The sequence below is a fragment of the Lolium perenne genome, chromosome 4 (assembly GCF_019359855.2).
Source record: "Lolium perenne isolate Kyuss_39 chromosome 4, Kyuss_2.0, whole genome shotgun sequence".
Taxonomy (NCBI): Eukaryota; Viridiplantae; Streptophyta; class Magnoliopsida; order Poales; family Poaceae; genus Lolium; species Lolium perenne.
This window is the reverse complement of record NC_067247.2, coordinates 65,415,945-65,433,904: the sequence shown is the minus strand read 5'-3', so window position 1 is coordinate 65,433,904 and position 17,960 is coordinate 65,415,945. Positions and strand designations below refer to the sequence as shown.

General features: G+C 41.5%; 1 protein-coding gene across 1 annotated transcript; it reads right to left on the bottom strand.

Moving 5' to 3' along the window:
- Positions 1-124: 124 nt before the first annotated feature.
- LOC127292808 (protein VERNALIZATION 1) lies at positions 125-15,251 on the bottom strand. The gene is made up of 8 exons (XM_051322264.1): positions 14,882-15,251; positions 2,606-2,684; positions 1,495-1,559; positions 1,304-1,403; positions 1,077-1,118; positions 896-937; positions 687-805; positions 125-586 (listed from the first exon to the last, which is right to left on the bottom strand). Exons 1-8 carry the CDS (start codon positions 15,064-15,066, stop codon positions 481-483), a joined length of 738 nt encoding a protein of 245 aa, XP_051178224.1. The 5' UTR covers positions 15,067-15,251; the 3' UTR covers positions 125-480.
- Positions 15,252-17,960: the final 2,709 nt, after the last annotated feature.

The following is a 17,960-nucleotide window of genomic DNA, read 5'->3' as shown; positions in this document are numbered from 1 at the left end:
GAGTAATATAAGTATGGAATGGTTACTTGCTTCTCCCAACAAGAGGGTTACATTTATCTGAAATTCTGAATGATGTGCTCCATTTTGGGGCTTGCCAATTCAATGCATATGGTGTAAGATCACGGAGACAAAGGTCCAGATTAATTTATTTTCAACAATCACAATATACATAATACTCATATTGGATAGTTTAATTCACAGAAACAGACGGTACCCAAGAGGGTCGTAGAAAGTGGAAAATTTGTCACTCACGCTACACATGTATTACAAGTTAAATAACTCTTACGTGAAGTCAGCTCACGCAGGAGGGAAACTGAGCAGAACAGAGTGAAATATACACATTGCAACCTGCTACCTTTCTCCGAATTTTCCCTTTCTGCTTTCCTCTAGGGGTCAGCTTGCTAGCAACCACAAGAAGACAGGCCGGTGCAGCTCGCTACACGTACTGAATAATACGTTTAGATGGAGTGGAAGGCCCCTTCAGCCATTGTTGATGTGACTCACCATCCATGGTGGAAGCACCGTGCGAGCTGAAGGCTGCCCCGTCGCATCCTCTGCTCTGTCGCTGGCCGCTGCTGGGGGATTACTGCACAACCCGACATAACAATAGTGTATTATTTTGTTACTTAAGAGTCGAAAGAATGGAAGTAAAATGGCATGGAGGAAGGACTGTGAATGTGCATCACCTGCAATTTGTTGCTGGGGTAGCTTCCCCCATCATAAAGGAGGAGGAGGAAGAGCTGGTTTGGGGCTGAGTTTGCTCCCACTGCGCTTGCTGCGTGTGGGCCTTCTGCTTCTCTATGAGCTGCAGGAAGGGACCAGGGTTTCTGTCAATTTAACTTGGTTTGATGAAACAGTATAGATCGGTTGAACCATAAAAGCAACTGTAGCTTACTTCCTTCTGGAGAATTTTATTCTCCTCCTGCAGTGACCTCTCCTGCAACATAAAAAATGAGGTTTTGTGTAAAGCACTGAATACTTGCATACATCTCATAAATGGATTTAAGCATGCAAGTTTGCTAAATATTCTCACGACAAGTTGGCCAGTTCTGCTACCGGTTGACAAAAAAAATCACCTTCTTTTGAAGCTCAGATATGGATTCGTGCATAAGCTGGTTCTGCACACATACAGAAATTTTAGTTGTCAGTGCTTGAACGTAAGGAGCATGTCACTGTAAAACGCATCAACATAACGTGGATATCTCAGTCTAGAATTTGAATGAAGTGTACTTTTCTGAACTTTTTCTGCAAGTGTTTTTCTTGTTTTTTTCTATATATTCTGTTGCTGTATTGATGTATCTACCTTTCTGGCTCTAATATGTTTCAGTGAACTTTCCAGCTGCTGCTCTAGTTGCTGCAACTCCTTGAGATTCAATGATTCAAGATCCTCTCCCATTAGATGCCTACAGGTGCAGGGTGTAGAAGTTCAAACACATTTAACTTAACAAAGTATACAACATACTGCCAACCAAAACCAAAATAGCTAGAAATTACTTTTGACATCTCTGTATTGTCTCAACCTTCGCCTTCAGTTTCCTATATTCATGACACCAGTTTCCCTGCAAAAGAAAATGAGGTTTGCATTACTAATTTTGGGTGAAATAAGAAGGTACAAGGACAGGAATGCTAAAGCAAGTTCATTAAGTCAGACCTGAACTTAGACTCTTAAGAGACCTAAGAACAAGGATCAAGCAGGGATCGAAATACAATGGATTGGTCTGTGCTTTGTACTTGAATTTCGTAACTTCAAATTAATTATTTCAGTGCAAGAAGTCTTACATTAGGTGTAAAAATAACATCTCGTAATACTAAAGGGCTTCAAAGGAGGTATAATATTAAACACGACATAGTATATATGTACACACTTTTATTTGTTACAGAAACAACATTCTTCAATATTCTTCGGCATACATACATGCTGAATTTGTCTGTCAGAAATAAGATAAAACTGGTTGGACCTATCGGTTTGAGCTGCAACTTGGTTTATATCAAATACCATCAGAAGTGATTGGAAATTGGCCAAAAACTAGCAGTTAGGTTCTGGAGCTCCTAGTTGAACCTCACTAGATCTCTTCGTTTTGCTGGACTATAGCCTCAGACAAGCTGTAGGAAGAAACCAGAGCTGACAACTAGTGTCGCATGATCCTTAATGGCCGATGGTAGAATAATACAGCCAAGGTCTGGAGAATCAATGATTTATGTTAAGATCAGCGATAAATCTAGGAAAAAGTTCCGATTCTCATAAATGCACACTTTTATTTCACCCTATTATTATGTCTGTCAATTTTTCTTTCTACTCTTTTGGAAACTCAATTAGCTAATTTAGAATTGCCAACCATCCCTTGCATTTCAATCTACTACTGACAATTTAGTAAAGCAAAAAGTTAGATGCCTAAGCATTCACCAAGGACAAACTGAATAGCAGACAGAAACAAAATGAACCAGGAGTCAGTAGTACCTACAATTCAATTACTGTAACTTAATAGCTCATAAAAAGAATTTAAAAATACATAGTGGTCTAGTTAATAAAGTTCAAAATATCACAGTAGAATTTTACTCACAGTTCACAGCCAAATAAAAACACACCAGTTTGTTTTTGTGTTACCTGAATTTCAGATTCGGTTGAAATGAGCACTTTCTCTGCATAGGAGTAGCGCTCATACCGCTCAAGAATTTTGTCCATACTGCATCAGAGCAACAAATGTTAAGTCACTGGATGTACACATCAATATTATTAACTATATCCAGTGCATGGCATGAATATCTCAATAAAAGATATATATGCTACATTTGAACCATCGTTGATTTCTACGATAATCAGTTGTTTCATATTGACATATGCAAATTAGCTTGAAACACTGATAACAAATTCTCATCAAACTGTTTGAATTCATATCTGATGGTGAGAATGAAAATAACCATAGGTTAATTAAACCAAAGGTATAAAGGTCCACGATATAGCTGGGCAAGGGCAACCTGGCCCGGCCGGCCAGAAAATCCAGGACCAAGCCTAGTCCAGCGATCGGGCCAGGGCCAGGCCTGGGCCTGCGTTTTCTGCATATTTGTGAAGAGGCCCGGAGGAATTTTCCTCTGCCTAGCCAGGACTGGGCCTGGTTTTTCGTCCCAGTGGTCGGGGCAGGCCTGGCCTGGGCCTAGATTTTCTGCGGCGAGCTTTTTTCCGCTCAGCCCGATAAATGCTCAGGTATAGCCCATGATAATCAACATCCACATCAAAGCCTTTGTTCCAAGCTAGTTGGGGCAGGCTAGATATGAAACAAAGAGAGCAAGAGAAAATAGTAAACAATGTACTAAGATGTAGGCACATGGATTGATGATTTCCATGCAGTCCTAGTAAGAGCAAAATCTTAAGGTACATTCCAATCCTTCAAGTCCCTTTTTACCGCATCCCCCATGTCAACTTTGGTCACCTGTGCCCCTGATGATATTTTTCCTACCCTTTAGGATTCTACTAGTGCTTCTAGAGGCCTCCGATATGCCCAAACCACCTTAGTCAGTGTTGAACTGGCTTTTCTTCAATCAATTCTACTCTTTACCATATTACGTATTACCTCGTTCCTAACTCGGTAGTTTTTTGTGTGGCCGCAGCCTCCAAACCAGTGCTAAAGCTTAGTTGGGGCCAAAGTGGGCCTAGCCCACCAACTCATACGACATTTTCATGATATTACTATGTATATAGCTTGGACCTCGCCCTCCCATCCTAAATGAGGATGGGATAATATACAAAGAATGCTAAAGAATAATGAACAACATGACAACACCCTTAGAAGATGAAAATGACTATGAAAAGAGAGTAAAAAAGACCCACATCTTGGGTGAGACCATGCTCCGATGAGTAAGCCTAGGTTTCAATGGTCATGCTGAGTAGTTATAGAGACAATATATTGCTGGTAGTAGATTCAGATGAGAAGTTCTAATGCCAAAGAGATTAAATGTTCCATGTAAAACTGCATCTGAAGCATTGGATGGCTGAACATCAAAAAAAAAAGCGTGACATGGGTCACACTCCAAAGTGCGGATACTAACTACTACAATCAGCCAAAATGTACTACAGAACCCAGCACCTGAGTTCAAATCCTCACCGACGCGAATTTAGGTTCCTATTTATACTTGAGGCCGAGAATGGACCTGCTACTCATGCAATTTATCTTGAGTACTATGCTTTAATATTCACCAAGATTAAAAATCCTAGTACTCATGCTTAATGGCTATGTGCATTCCTAGTTGGTGCAGAGGTTGGGAACTGAAATTCTCCCCATTTTTATAGATATGTTTCTATCACTGACTTCCATCAAGCTCCTCTCCTCCCGGGCCGCTCACGCGAGGGCAGTTCCGAAGGACCCCACACCTCCCAAGCACACAAGATCCGATCCTACCCCACCGGCCGCTTCCGTCGCCGGCGGTGGCGGCCACGCCTGGCTGTCGAAGGGCGGCAGGCGGGGATGGCGTGGCCCGTCGGGCTCCCTTCACATGGGGGGTTCAACTTCGGGCGGCGCAGGTGGAGACCAGACGGCGGCGGGGCGGCGGCGCTTGCTGTTTGGGTGGCTCTGCTCTCTACGACCATTACGGGGCACGCTTTCTCGTTCCATGGTGAAGTCAGCCGACATGGAATGCCATGGAAGTCGAGATCTAAAGAATAACTATGGTGGTTCCAGTCTTTGTGGAGACGAGGAATTGGCTTGGTGATTTCTGACATATGGAGCATCGGCATTGCAAGTGGGGGCGTCAACACAAAAGTTCAAAGTCTTACCTCTGGCTTTGATTGGTTGTGCCTGGCAATGACCTTGTTGAAAGCATTATTTTGTAAGGACTTTCTCTAGGGTGAAAACCTAAGATCTTTAATTGGGCGGCGCATGTGCACTATTTCCTTCTTGGAGGTGTCGCTTTGGAGGAGCTGGACTTCTAGTGTTGTCTTGGTGGTGTTAGTACTGCTGCTTCAAGGAATAGATTACCGTAGCGGACTTTTCTTTTATTGTAATTCTTCTTTTTTTGGCCTGTGTGCATCCATAATGCCACTAGGGCATCACGTTGTTGCAGAGGCTAGGTGTAGTTGCTATCTTTGTGATATTAATATATTCCCTTTATCGAAAAAAGAATGTACTATAGAAAGGGGCATACATGATCCAACTTAGGGAAAAAACTCCGTACCAATCATGTCCGCATATCACATCACTCTTAAATTTAGGTGGCCTCGTGTCTTCAACCTCGATTTCTGACTTCAATCTTAAATTTAGGCATGTTTCCCAATCTTGCTGGACAAGATTACCCCTTTCATCTTACATCCATTGAGCCATATGTCACACACTCCAGATTGCTAGGGTCATGATTGGTTCCCTGCATGAGGGGCAACCAGGAATAAGAGAAGTTAAGTTTGTCCCTCTAAATTCTTGATTTAGGGTTTAGGATGGCGCCACATCCCTAGGAATGCCTTGATTCACCCGATTCTAGGGAGCAAGGCTTGCTCAAGGAGAAACATGGGGATAGGTGGGAGCCGACCCTTCTCATTGGCACCGGCTGGTCTCTTCTACTTCTTTGTCTCCAGCAGCTGCGCACCTCCATCACCACTAAGTACCAGTTCACCTCTCCTCCGTTTCCAACCATGTCATGCCTCCACTCTTGCGGCAGTAGTAAAATCCCCATACCCCACCTTAAAGTTAGTTAGGTTGATTTCACTGGCAAGATAGTGTACATGCACCATACTCTGGTGACCTACAGTGACCTACAATAGGACGACATATGTGTCCTGCTATATAGGCCTCAACCCTCCATAGCTGCAATGCAGGAGTGGCTACTCTTGGTCTATAAGAGGGTGAATGATGGCCCTTTCCCCTAATAAGATATGCATAGCAAGATGTGATAGGGTGGAAATCTTATCAGCATCTACAATTGTAGAGATGCAAATGCCATACAAATGCTTTAAATATGAAGAGCCTCCCTTTCCAGCTTTGCAAAACATTTCGGGATATGTTTACTACATGATAGCATCCACACAACTTTGGGCGAGGAAGTGGCAATAGTCCTTCAAGTTGTTAGTCATAAACTAGAGGTTTACACTGGTTCACAACAATTTAGGAGATCCATTATTAGAGTCCATCGGTATTTCAAGAAAGTCTTGTATGCAGGTGGCGAGCTTAGAGGTGAGGTGATCAAGCCACCACCTGGTGACACACCAAAGAAGATAAGAGGGAGACGAAGATGGTATCCATACTTCAAGATATGGAAGACGCTAAGCACTCTTATAACCGTTTCATCAACATAACAGTTTTTTCATGTTGGCATAGCACTGTATTAGTGCAACTAATGGTACACCCCAGTGTGCCAATTGTCAAGCTTCATGCACTAGCCAACACAACCAAAATTCCAAACTAATGGAAATGTCAAGTACAATCCACTTATACACTCCAACACCCCATTTGTATTTGATGGGAAGAAGTCAACACGTGTAGAGACTCAAAGGTTGGCTCAAGAGGTTTTGTACATGGACTGCGGACTCAGAGTTATGACTCGAGAGGCATATATGTGAATGCCAAAGGGAAACATCAATTTTAGGATCAATTGCGCATGCTAGGACTCGAGCTCAAGACCTTAGGCTTCGATACCATGTCAAGCTTCATTCACTAGCCAACGCAACAAAAAATCCGAAACGATGGATAGGACTAGTACACAATCCATGTGTACACTTCATTACCCCCTCATGTGTCACGAGGAAGACAATTCAACATAGGCTCAAGCCTTGTAGGTGGACCGGTGACTCAGAGGTATGACTCAAAAGGCCTTGTACATGGACTGATGGAAATGGTTACTGCAATCCACCTATGCACTCCCCTCCTCAGGTGTGAGGGGGAAGGCAAGTGAACATGTGTAAACACAGAGGTAGGCTCAAGAAGCCTTGTAAGTGGACACGTGATTCAGAGATATGACTAACATGCCTATATGTGAACACCAATGCGGCGACAACAATTCTAGGATAAGTTGCGAAAGCTAGGAGTCGAACTCAAGATCTTAGGCGATCATAGCATGTCAATCTTCATGCACTAACCAACGCATCCAAAAGTCCGAACAGATGGAAAGGGCTAGTACAATCCACTAATCCGCTAATACACTTCAACACCAATATCAGTGCTTGTAGTATTTAGGGGAACATCGAATGTGCAACTCTCTCCGTTTACTAATGTAAGACCTTTAACATTTTGTAGATTCACTCATTTTAGTCCGTACCTAGTCTACTTTTAGTGTGTAAGTCCACTAATTTTGATTCGAATCTATTCCACTTTGAAATGTCTAAACAGTCTTACAATAGTGAACAGGGGATGGAGTGCCTATTATTGATTTTTTTTCTCAAGTTCTCGTGTCTTAGGTGGTTGGGAAGGATTAGAGTCGTGATGCAAACATTCTAAATGAAAGTTTCTCTAGACCATATGTATTAAGTGCTCTGAGATAATATTGTAGACCTTCATACCTTGCACTGAGTCACGGGTTTAGGATTTGTTCTTGTTTACTTCATAATTAATGTTCCACTTGGAAGATCGTGGATATGCATGTCGACTTGGCTGTTCGGAAGCACTAGGTACCATCAGAACTATCCTCATAAAGCTACAACAATCTTTAGACGTCGGCACTCAAGCCTTAGATTGAAAGTTGAGAAGGCATTTGCGGCTTTGAAGAACAGATGGAAGAGCCTAGATCAAAAGTCATTCCACCCTTTGACCACCAAGTTAAGCTTGTCTGCATGTTGCATTCTGCAAAACTAGATACTTGGATTTGATATTGATGAGTGGGGTGCCCCAAGAGGAGGATGTGGCGGTTGAATCCACTAAACAAGGCCATGATGTGGCACCAACTGATAAATGTTGCTTGGACAAGAAAAAGGACAGAGTGTGCCGAGGCCATGTTGGCAAACCGAGGAGCCACAAGGATCTTACGATGGCAGTTAACGTTGTTCGTGTCATTGTGATTTTCCAATTGATGGACCAAGTATTTCCACTTGTTAAGTAGTTGGACTATAACTGTTTAATTCAATACTTCCATTGCATGGTAGGGTTGTAATTTGACTTTAGTCTCATGTTTCTTTCCTTTTAATTTGGTGGCAGTATGCAAAGGTCAACACTCTTGAGAAGAGGTACAAAGATAGGGTGAAGCCAAATTTCTCATGTGCAAGCAACCAAAAACGGGTGTCACAATTGCTCCCTCATGCAATTTAAGCAACCAAACACGAGCAAGTGCCTCTAGGCCTGTCCCGACAAGAGAAAACAAATGCATGCAACCAACAAGACATGAGCTTTTGTGGTAACTGGTATAGTATTATGAGAAGACAAAGTTGATTTAGGAAAAACCAGTTCATGGGTTAATTGGATAATCATGTTACTTGTACTTGTGAGAAGATAAACAAAATTTTCCTTTTGAAAATACTGTATGCATGATTGATTCATAGAACAAGGGACACTTGACATGTAAAAAAAGTTTTTATCATAAAGGATTGAATGGTTATCACAGAAAATAGATAAGAAACAAACCTTTTATGTAACACAATAAAATGTGGTGAACAAATAATGTTAAAGGTACAAGTGAACAATAAAGATACTTCAACGGGAGTGTGCAGTTGAAAGTTCTTTAGAAGAAACATATACATGATCCATTGGAAGGAGTAAGACAAAAGATAGAAAAAAAATCAAAATATATCAAGATAATAAAATAAATAGTGTTGGCACATTTATAGTCCATATATATATATCATGTATACATGTATTTGTGGTTTGTGACGGCTAGTTAGTCAGCAAGTATTTAACCTCCTTAGACAAGAATGCTCCTCATCGGCGACAAATTGACCATTTCATTTTCCCAACTGATGTTGCCGTATAGAATGCACGTCTAGGCTCCGTAGGTGCTATCCAGTGGCGGAACACTTAGCGCCTAGCGCCATTTTGAACCTTGCACATATGTAACTACATTCATGTGATATAAGTCTTGTTAAAAATAAGGGATCCAAGCTCAGTAAGTTCAGATAGTGGATGTACTACCCCACCAACTCGACTCCTATTTCTATCTACACTTTTAAAATAGAATGTAGCTATTATTCACTACGGGAAAATAAGTCTTTATCGTGCAAATAGCAAAGGGTCCTATATGCACGGCAAAGGCAAAGGCTTTGCCGTGCGACGCCGCACAGCAAAGGTCGCACAACAATGCCATTGACGGCAAAGGCTTCTTTGCCGTGTGCCAAACATGTTTTATCTAAAAACAGGCCCCAAACTGGCCAGTTCGGGATTCAAACCTAGGACGCAGAGTAGGAAAAGTGTGCAACCTTGCCACTGGGCTAAGTGTTCGTTTGTTGATAACTATACCACGCAACGCCTTTTAAGTTGAGAAGAAATCCAGTTTTTTTGTCGTGCGCTTACACTAGGCAAAGACTTCTTTGCCGTGCTTTTGTTAAAAATACTAGGCAAAGGCTTACTTTGCCGTGCGTTTGTTAAAAACACTAGGCAAAGGCGTGCACGGCGTTGTCTTTTCTGCTTTGCCGTGCATCAAATCTTTGACGTGGGCTGTGTTGGTCCATTGCCGTGCAGCTTTCTTTGAAGTGCGCTCTTTTCCGTCGTTGCCGTGAATCGTATCTTTGCCGTGCGCTCGTGTCTGTCTTTGACGTGACCAAGATCTTTGCCGTGCGTTTTCCTCCGTGCACACGGCAAAGATTTCTTTGCCGTGCGGGGACACACGACAAAGGTAGGCTGCACTGCAGCGCCTATTTTTCCCGTAGTGATTACTCTTTATAATGTGACACTAAGTATGTACTACTATATTTCTTATTTAACATAAGGCACAAGTCTTCCTATTATTCTGTATTCGTTAGTTTGTGAACATCACACATTTTTTGAATTATCTTATGTATTTTGTGTAAAGATAATGCACCCTTATCAACATAATGTTTTTACCCGAATTTTGTACAACCAGGCATGGTAGCACCTCACATGTGAAATACAATTTTTGCCATTGGTTGGTGCGGAAATGACCCATTTGTGTTTTTACAATAAAATGTGAGGTACGTTCTTCCTCGCAATAAAGGAGACTAGCCTGTTTAAAATCTTGATCTTGAAAGTGATGGTACAAGTTGAGCACCAACTTCCTAATATCTAAACTTGGGATCCTAGTATTTGCAAATCTAGGACAATCCTCACCTTGAACATGTATGAGTCACCTTGTATATGGCTACCTGCCATGCGCAACCAACGGTACAACCGCTACTGAGGTTGAAAGCGGATCGGGGAAGTGAGGGCGGAGGAGGAAGATGAATTTTGATATGTGGATCAGGGAATACATTTACAATAATGAGAAAAAAACTGTGTTCTGGATCAGAATCACACTTTTGACGATGTGCCAAACAGGAACAAGGTCAGGATTAGCAAGGTCTACAATCCGATTTCGGTGACCAAGTTGGATTTCAACTCAAATTACAACTATGTTGTTAGGGTTTACAAACTTTCTCATAAAATCATATAGCCATGTATATTTCAGGCATGATTTATACCGATGTGATTTTGTTTCATATTAATTAACATCATTCTGGAGTTGACAAATCACAGTTCCATATCGTTTTGCAAACATATACTGTATCCAAAGACAATGTGAAGTGCAACCAGATAGATTGTATGACATGGAATCATGGATCCATTTTGAATGACTAAAAAGGTGTTAATACATTGTGAATGACGCCTGACACCAACTGACCAACGTTCATAAGCAAAAAGTGGTAAGATCTAGGATGTCCTACAGCAAAGCAGGAATGATGCATGCGATATTGAGATGCATGCCTACGTCTAAGAACTTCTACGGTAGGAAACTCAAACAAATAAATAAACAAGTCCTAAAATAATCAAGCATGTACACACGGAACGATGTACAGTGGGGAAAGGTCGCCAAGTTGTTTTTGTCGGTACTGAACCTACCGTGTTACAGTTTGGTCAACTGCGTGAAAACAATTGCATTTATCTACTCCAGGAATATAAATTTTTTTTGAGAATACAGTACAACGTAGACGCTCACAAACACGCACGTACAAACACCCCTATGAACGCACGCACGCACACCCTACCCCTATGAGCACCTCCGAGGGACTAAGCCGACATATCTTGAGGTTGACAAAGTCACCACTGGCGCCTCGCTGTTGACGGGCACGTCACCTACCACTGAAAGCATAGCGCCGGTTAAATCCTGGAATAAATCCAGGTAATGCAAACACCCATGTCAAGTCTAGGACTTGAACCTGGGTGGACTGGTTCCTACTCCAGGAATATAAATGAACGTACTAAAACTGCATTTGGCTTAATCTGCCCATGTTCACTTGTCACGTGAATTATTACTATTTTAAAGAGTAATACTTTGGTTGAATCTGGGGAGGCTAGTGCGTGGCTAAAATCGGTAACTTATATAAACGTCCTTGCTTTAAGACAAAATATAGTGGAACACGTTTGGTTTGTACGCAGTACAGGCAAGGTTTAAAATAACAAGCTATTTCTCCGCTAATAGCGCGCTATAGCATATCTAGAGGGTCCACGCTTAGTAATTTTGCTCGCTGTGGCGCTATTTGGAAACAACATGATATATCGCCCTAAAACTTCATAGCGTTAGCGCGCTATTTTTTTCAGGCAAGTTGCTTTCACTTTTTCGTGGTGATGAACTACAAACTGTTGGTTCCACTTCTAAATCACAAGATAATATCGCTAATGCTAATAATTTTTAATAAATAATTTATACTATGTTGTTGCCTTGTGAAATGTTGATGTTAGCCTTCTAAAATACTTGAGATCTATTTTTATATGTGGTTATGTATGTATGATTCAGTCACTTTTGGACTATATATATCTATTCGTTCTAGTAAAATTATTTATTTTTTAGGCTATATTTAGTATTATTTTGAAAATGCTATTTAAAATATACCACGCTATTACCACGATATAGCGTCCATATCATTTGAAGGAGGCTAAACCTTGAGTACAGGCCATATTTGGCCTTGAGCTATCCACTTGAAAAGAAACTTCTCTTAGATTGTATGACTTGTCTAAGTCAAAATTTGTATAGTTTAGTCATGTCAATAGAAAAATATCAACATTCAAATACCAAATAAATACGGTAACTAAATATTTTTTTCATGATTTGATCTAATCATATTGATTTAGTATATGTGGATATAATATTTCAAACCTTTTTTTAATTTTTATTGAAATTTTTTTTTTGATTTTTTAATTCAAAATTCTAGAGTCAAGATATAGAGAATTATGACCTCAACATTTTTTTAGATAATCACATTTTATTCGAAATCCAAATTCAAATTCAAATTTTCAAATTTTATTTTTGGCCTTAACAAATTAAAATTATGAAATAAAGATTCAAAAAATAATGTATTTTTATTTAATATTTAAATTCTTAGAATATGATATTCAGGAATAGTAATACTAAAGCTTTACATGAGGTCGCTACACTGTTTGGCTTAGGCGAAGGATCCTAAAACTCATGAACAAACAATAAGCATGTTAGTAATGTGAAACACCAAAACTGTAACATCAATAATTCTCATTAGTTATTAACTATGATAAATCTATTTATGACATATGCTATATCTTATGATTTCACTTACAATACATCATGTATGAAGAAGTTTTTATCATTTTGGGGAAACATAATGCAAAAAAAGAACTAGTTTTCGGTTCCAGCGATTCTATCAGTAGATCGACATAGACTTTGTTGGAGTTTAATTTTATTTTTTCAAAATATTAATTTAATTTCTTGAATGGAAAATGATAACCTACAATCCTACATGTGCATGGTGGATAAACATAAGATCTTAGTGATCCAAGCTGATCGTCTGGGCTTGTCTGTGGGGGTAAAGATGTCGCAGGAGCAAAAATGGAACCTGACTACCTCATAGTTGATATTTTTAGACAAAACCTTGGATGTACTAAAAGTACCCCTTTCAACTTTTGAAACTTTCCTTAGCTTCATCCAAATTTTGATGTATCTATTGTTGGGAGATACAAAAGGTGTAGAGAATAACTGGTTCTCTTGACCTGGGAAAGCACTGGAGCGACACAACGTGTAACACAGATCCAAAACATAATCCCTAATAGTCTTTTGTTCTAAATTCTAAGACCTTTTGGTTGGCTGGGCCTAGTATTTAGCACAGAAGGTTAAGTCAGTTACACTGTCAGCTTTGGACCTTTGGAAGATGTGGTTAACAATTGGGTCCCAGTTATCCAAAACCAGGATCAGCTAACGTACCAGTGAAGTGTGCAATATTATCTGCTTTTAGTGTATGCATGGGCTGTCTTCTTGATCAGTTCTGGTTTTGTGCTTGAGCCGTCGGCTGTGACCAGGCTATATATTATGATGGTTTATATGCATATTTGTATTAGAAATCCAGAAAGCTGTAAAATCTGAGGTCCCGTGACTACAAGAGCTGGCTGACAAACTAGACCATGGAATATCATCACAACGCATCCGCGGTTTCATAGGATCTGGACAAGCATGTAACAATTAGGATGCCAACATGCCACGGGAGCAAACATTGATCCAACAAATGCATGGCTACCGATTAGAATGTTCTCAGATGCTGAACTCAGCACTGCTCCTAAGATTATAATATGACTACATCCATTTTGTAGCTTAATTTAAGTGACTTTTATGCTTATGGACCTCAGCGACCCAGAAGTAATTTGCATCACATGCCCGGCTTGATACATGCATGCAAGCATTAATCTAACCAATAACTGTTCTACTGCCTGCATGCATAGTCATTTCCGTAGAGCAACCGAATAGAAGGTAAGCCAATCAACTTTGCTTACTCTTTCTTCAGCGCCACTTATTCAGTCATACTACTCCAGTGAAGAACTTAGTATATACTTCAAGTTCAGTAATCAACATAACAATCTCGCTTTCTCGACAAGATTACAGACAGCATTGGCTATATTTATCAAAAGAGGAGTTACCCTTCCGAAGCTAAGAAGGGGTAATGTCAGCAGGGAGAAAGGCTGGATCGGTCTAGGTGATTTCATCAGCTCCTATTTATTTTGTAAGCAGGTAAGGTAATCAGTAGGTAATTTCTGTCTCACAAGCAAACTGGGGAAGCAGATAGAAGGGAACGGGGTGCAGAAAACATATGAATAATTAATTTGACCTGGCCGACGAGTATCATCAGCTCCAGGCAAACGATGCATTACGGAGCTTCATCATAAGATGGAGCCAGTCAAACAACAAATTGGACGCCAGCTTGGAAAGAATCGAGTTGATGAGGTTCTAAGCAGCAAATTAAGCTCATAGTTATTGGTCAGACAGGCAACGACGTGCCATCAAATAAGATGCCAAGTGAGATGAGGAGGGTAAGCTTGGTACACAAATGCTATCAGCCTACTAGAAGAGTCAGAGGTAAAAATAAATATCCTGAGCTACTAGAGAAAAAAAAAAAAGGGACGTGTAAAGTAGCAAGATATTTACTATGGCATCCCTTCCACTTGGCGTGCCAGCTGGCGGGTCTGGAACGGAAAAATTCCCCAAAATGAAGCGGATGAACAAGTCCCCGGCGATAGCGGAGCATAAAATAGCGCAGCAGCCCATCTCTGGCCGTACGGTCCAAGCCAGGAATCGCAGCCGCGGGGGGCCGCTTGCTCCACCATCGATTCTAGTCAACCGAAACGAGCAGCCGAGGCAGAATTCGAAGCAGGAGTGGAACACCGAGGCGAGCAAACCCAATCAATCGAACAGCCGGGGAAATGGAGCAGAAGAGCAAGCCCAGGGTCGCCGGCGAGCTAGAACGGCATGAAATCGAGGGCGGAACTGAGAGAAATTAATCAGCAGGCGCTGTAGGGTGTAGGGTACTAACCATGAGTCGGTTGCGAACTCGTAGAGCTTTCCCTTGGTGGAGAAGATGATGAGCCCGACCTCGGCGTCGCAGAGCACGGAGATCTCGTGCGCCTTCTTGAGCAGCCCGGAGCGGCGCTTGGAGAAGGTGACCTGGCGGTTGATCTTGTTCTCGATCCGCTTCAGCTGCACCTTGCCGCGCCCCATCTCGCCTCCCTCCCTCGAACGAAGAGCAGCCCAAACCCTAATCGACAACCCGCCCAGCCGGCGACCGCGACGGCTACTACCGAGGGTGCAGGCCGAGCCGTGGGGCCGGTGTTATGGCGTGCGTGCAGTGGGGAAGAAGAGGAGAGGAGGGGCGAACAACAAGGGTTCCGTTCCGGCAAGGGGGGAGGGAGGTTTTTAAGGGATCTGGGGCAGATCGCGGTATGTCGATACCGGGTTGGTCTGGAGCATATCCGTTGTCGACCTGCCATTGGCCCAAGCCCACGTCGTGGGGCCCCGGGGCCGCCCCGCCACAGGATGGCCTGCTGCGAGCCCGGATCCCGTCGACGTGTCCGCCGATCGTACGTCCGAATCTCCAAATTCTGCTGTCCGAATTCCTCGCACCCCCGTATCCATTGCTCGCGCCACAGGAACGGAGCAGCGCTTTTTTGTTTTCTCCACAGAAAAAAGGGCTTTTCTTTTCTTTTTCTCAGAGGCAATTTATTCCCCTCCTGTGCTTTTTTTTTGTTGGTGTGTGTGACGGCGGCGCGGGACGAATGGGGAAATGCTAGGTCAAGTCTGGTGCGGGTGGGTCTGGTCATGGCGTGGGTGCGTACGGGCTGCGACAGTAGGAGGCTGCTTGCTTAATTTGGGCCGTCTCGCTTCTCCCGTTTGGGACTCCCGCCTGTCCTCCCTGCCTGCGTCGTCTCGTGCGCATGATTCATGATTGATTTGTGGACTTTCAAGTGTTGCTCTGCTACTGCTGACAGTAGTGGGGTCATACAAAGATTAGGAGCTGTTTCTTTTGCTTACTGTCCTAGGGAGTCTAATAGGGTAGCTCACAATTTAGCTAGGTTTAGTTTTGAGGCTGACAGAGTTATAGTTTGGGATGATGATCCTCCTGATCATGTGCTTTCAGATGTAATTGCTGATGTAACTCTGTTTTGAACTCGGGCAGCAAGTTTCAGACGCACTCTTTTCCTTACCAGGGTACCGAAGGGGACTGGAAGGTTTTTAATGAGGCGGCTTGCTAGCTTAATATATTGTGTTTTACCCTCAAAAAAAAAAAAGTGTTGCTCTGCTACTGCTGACAGTAGTGGGGTGGTAGCTAGTGGCCGGCGTTGCTGCGTCTGGTCTTTGCCCTCAAATGTCGCGTCCTACACGGCCCACGCCCGCAAACAGCTTGCATACTTGCATTTCCGGCAATGCGCAAACGTGCGCAATACACTATTTTTCTACTTTTGGTTCATATGTATATTTCGAGAAAGAAGATACTTGCAGTTGGAGTACCGTCATTTTCCGAGCTTTAATGAACTTCACCATTTCCCGAGTGAATTGTCATTGTCCACACTCCCTGGTTGTCCATAGCGCTGCTCGTTCCCTCCATTCACGAATAAATGGGTAATTTTTTTGTTTAATAAAATGACCATTTAGCGAAATTAATGACTCATCTAACTGAAGTCTGACCGCTGAGTTTGGTGCCAATGAGGATGAAGCTGAAATTGTGCAGGTCGGCGCCGAAGCAGGGCCAACGCCAAACCACATGACGTCGAACCTATGAAGCCATTTAGTGAAGAAAATCCTTGGCGCCCACCTGTACAATTTCGACTCCATTCTTGTTGGTATCGAACCTAGGGGTCAGATTCTAAAATAATTTCGCATGGGAGCCATTACTTTTGCTAAAGAATCAGATTTGTCAAAAAAAAAAAAATACCACCATTATTTTAAGTAAGACTTTTAAAATTTGACTAACTTTATAGAGTGGACTAGAAACATATATGTAACATCAAATTGGTCGGAAAGTCCTTTTGGTTCCCGAAATGCAGTTCTTCCTGCATATTAGAAACTTTGAAAATTATATTAACATGTTTGAAGAAAAAGTTAAGAAAAATTCAAAAGGTAGCCAATGATGTATCCCATAAACGTGCAAAATATCTATTCGGAATGTTTCGCATTCTAAGCTACATAAAAATGACAAAATCTTCTTCTTTTTTAGATTTGAAATCACTAAACTCAGGTCCACATTTTTGTAATTTTTGTGTCGCTTAAAATATAGAACATTTCAAATTGATATTTAGCAGGTTTGAGGGATACATCATTTATGGAGAACCGTATGATCATAGCTGTAATAAATCATACAAGTTCTTTCTAAAGGAAAAAAAAACTCATACTAGGATGTGAATTTTTGGCTCCTAGGTGCACCAGAACCTGTTAAAGCAATAAAATTTAAAATACAAAAAATGATTTTAAAAATTCTATAAATCATGTGTGTAGAGAATATATGCAGGTACCTACATGTTAAGTCTGAACATAAAACATAAAAGTATGCAACCTACACAAAAATATCAAATTTTGATGTTCATAATATAAGGATTAAGCGTATACTATTTACAGTATAACAAAGCTTCATTTTTATTTGTTTTTGTGTAGGTCACATGCGGTCATATTTTTAAGAAATAAATTGCACGAGTAAGTATTAATAATTTCAAAATTTTAAAACATTTAAAGGCATTTTCGAATATTTTAAAATCAGATGCGCTTGTACCAGGTTCTCTGCCATATTTTTGACTCATATTCCTATGAGCTTCTCGGTATAGGATGGTGCAACTATAAATGCGCATGTGCACTTTTTTTTTTCGCTAAAAAAAAATTTGCACGCTCAGGGTCGGGCTTCTACTAGGCCTAATAGGGCGTGCCATGAAGTTGAGTGTTGTGAAACTTTTGAGGACGAATTCTCTGCGCTATGAATCTAGACCCATTAATCTCGAGCCCATATGGATGCTTGGCAAATGATCGTCACCACTTTGCTTTTATACAAGAGCATTTTGGGTCGCATCCTTGAGGCCTTATTTGGTGCTAGTGTATTTGCGTGTGTTAGTGGGTGTTTCACGGAGAGT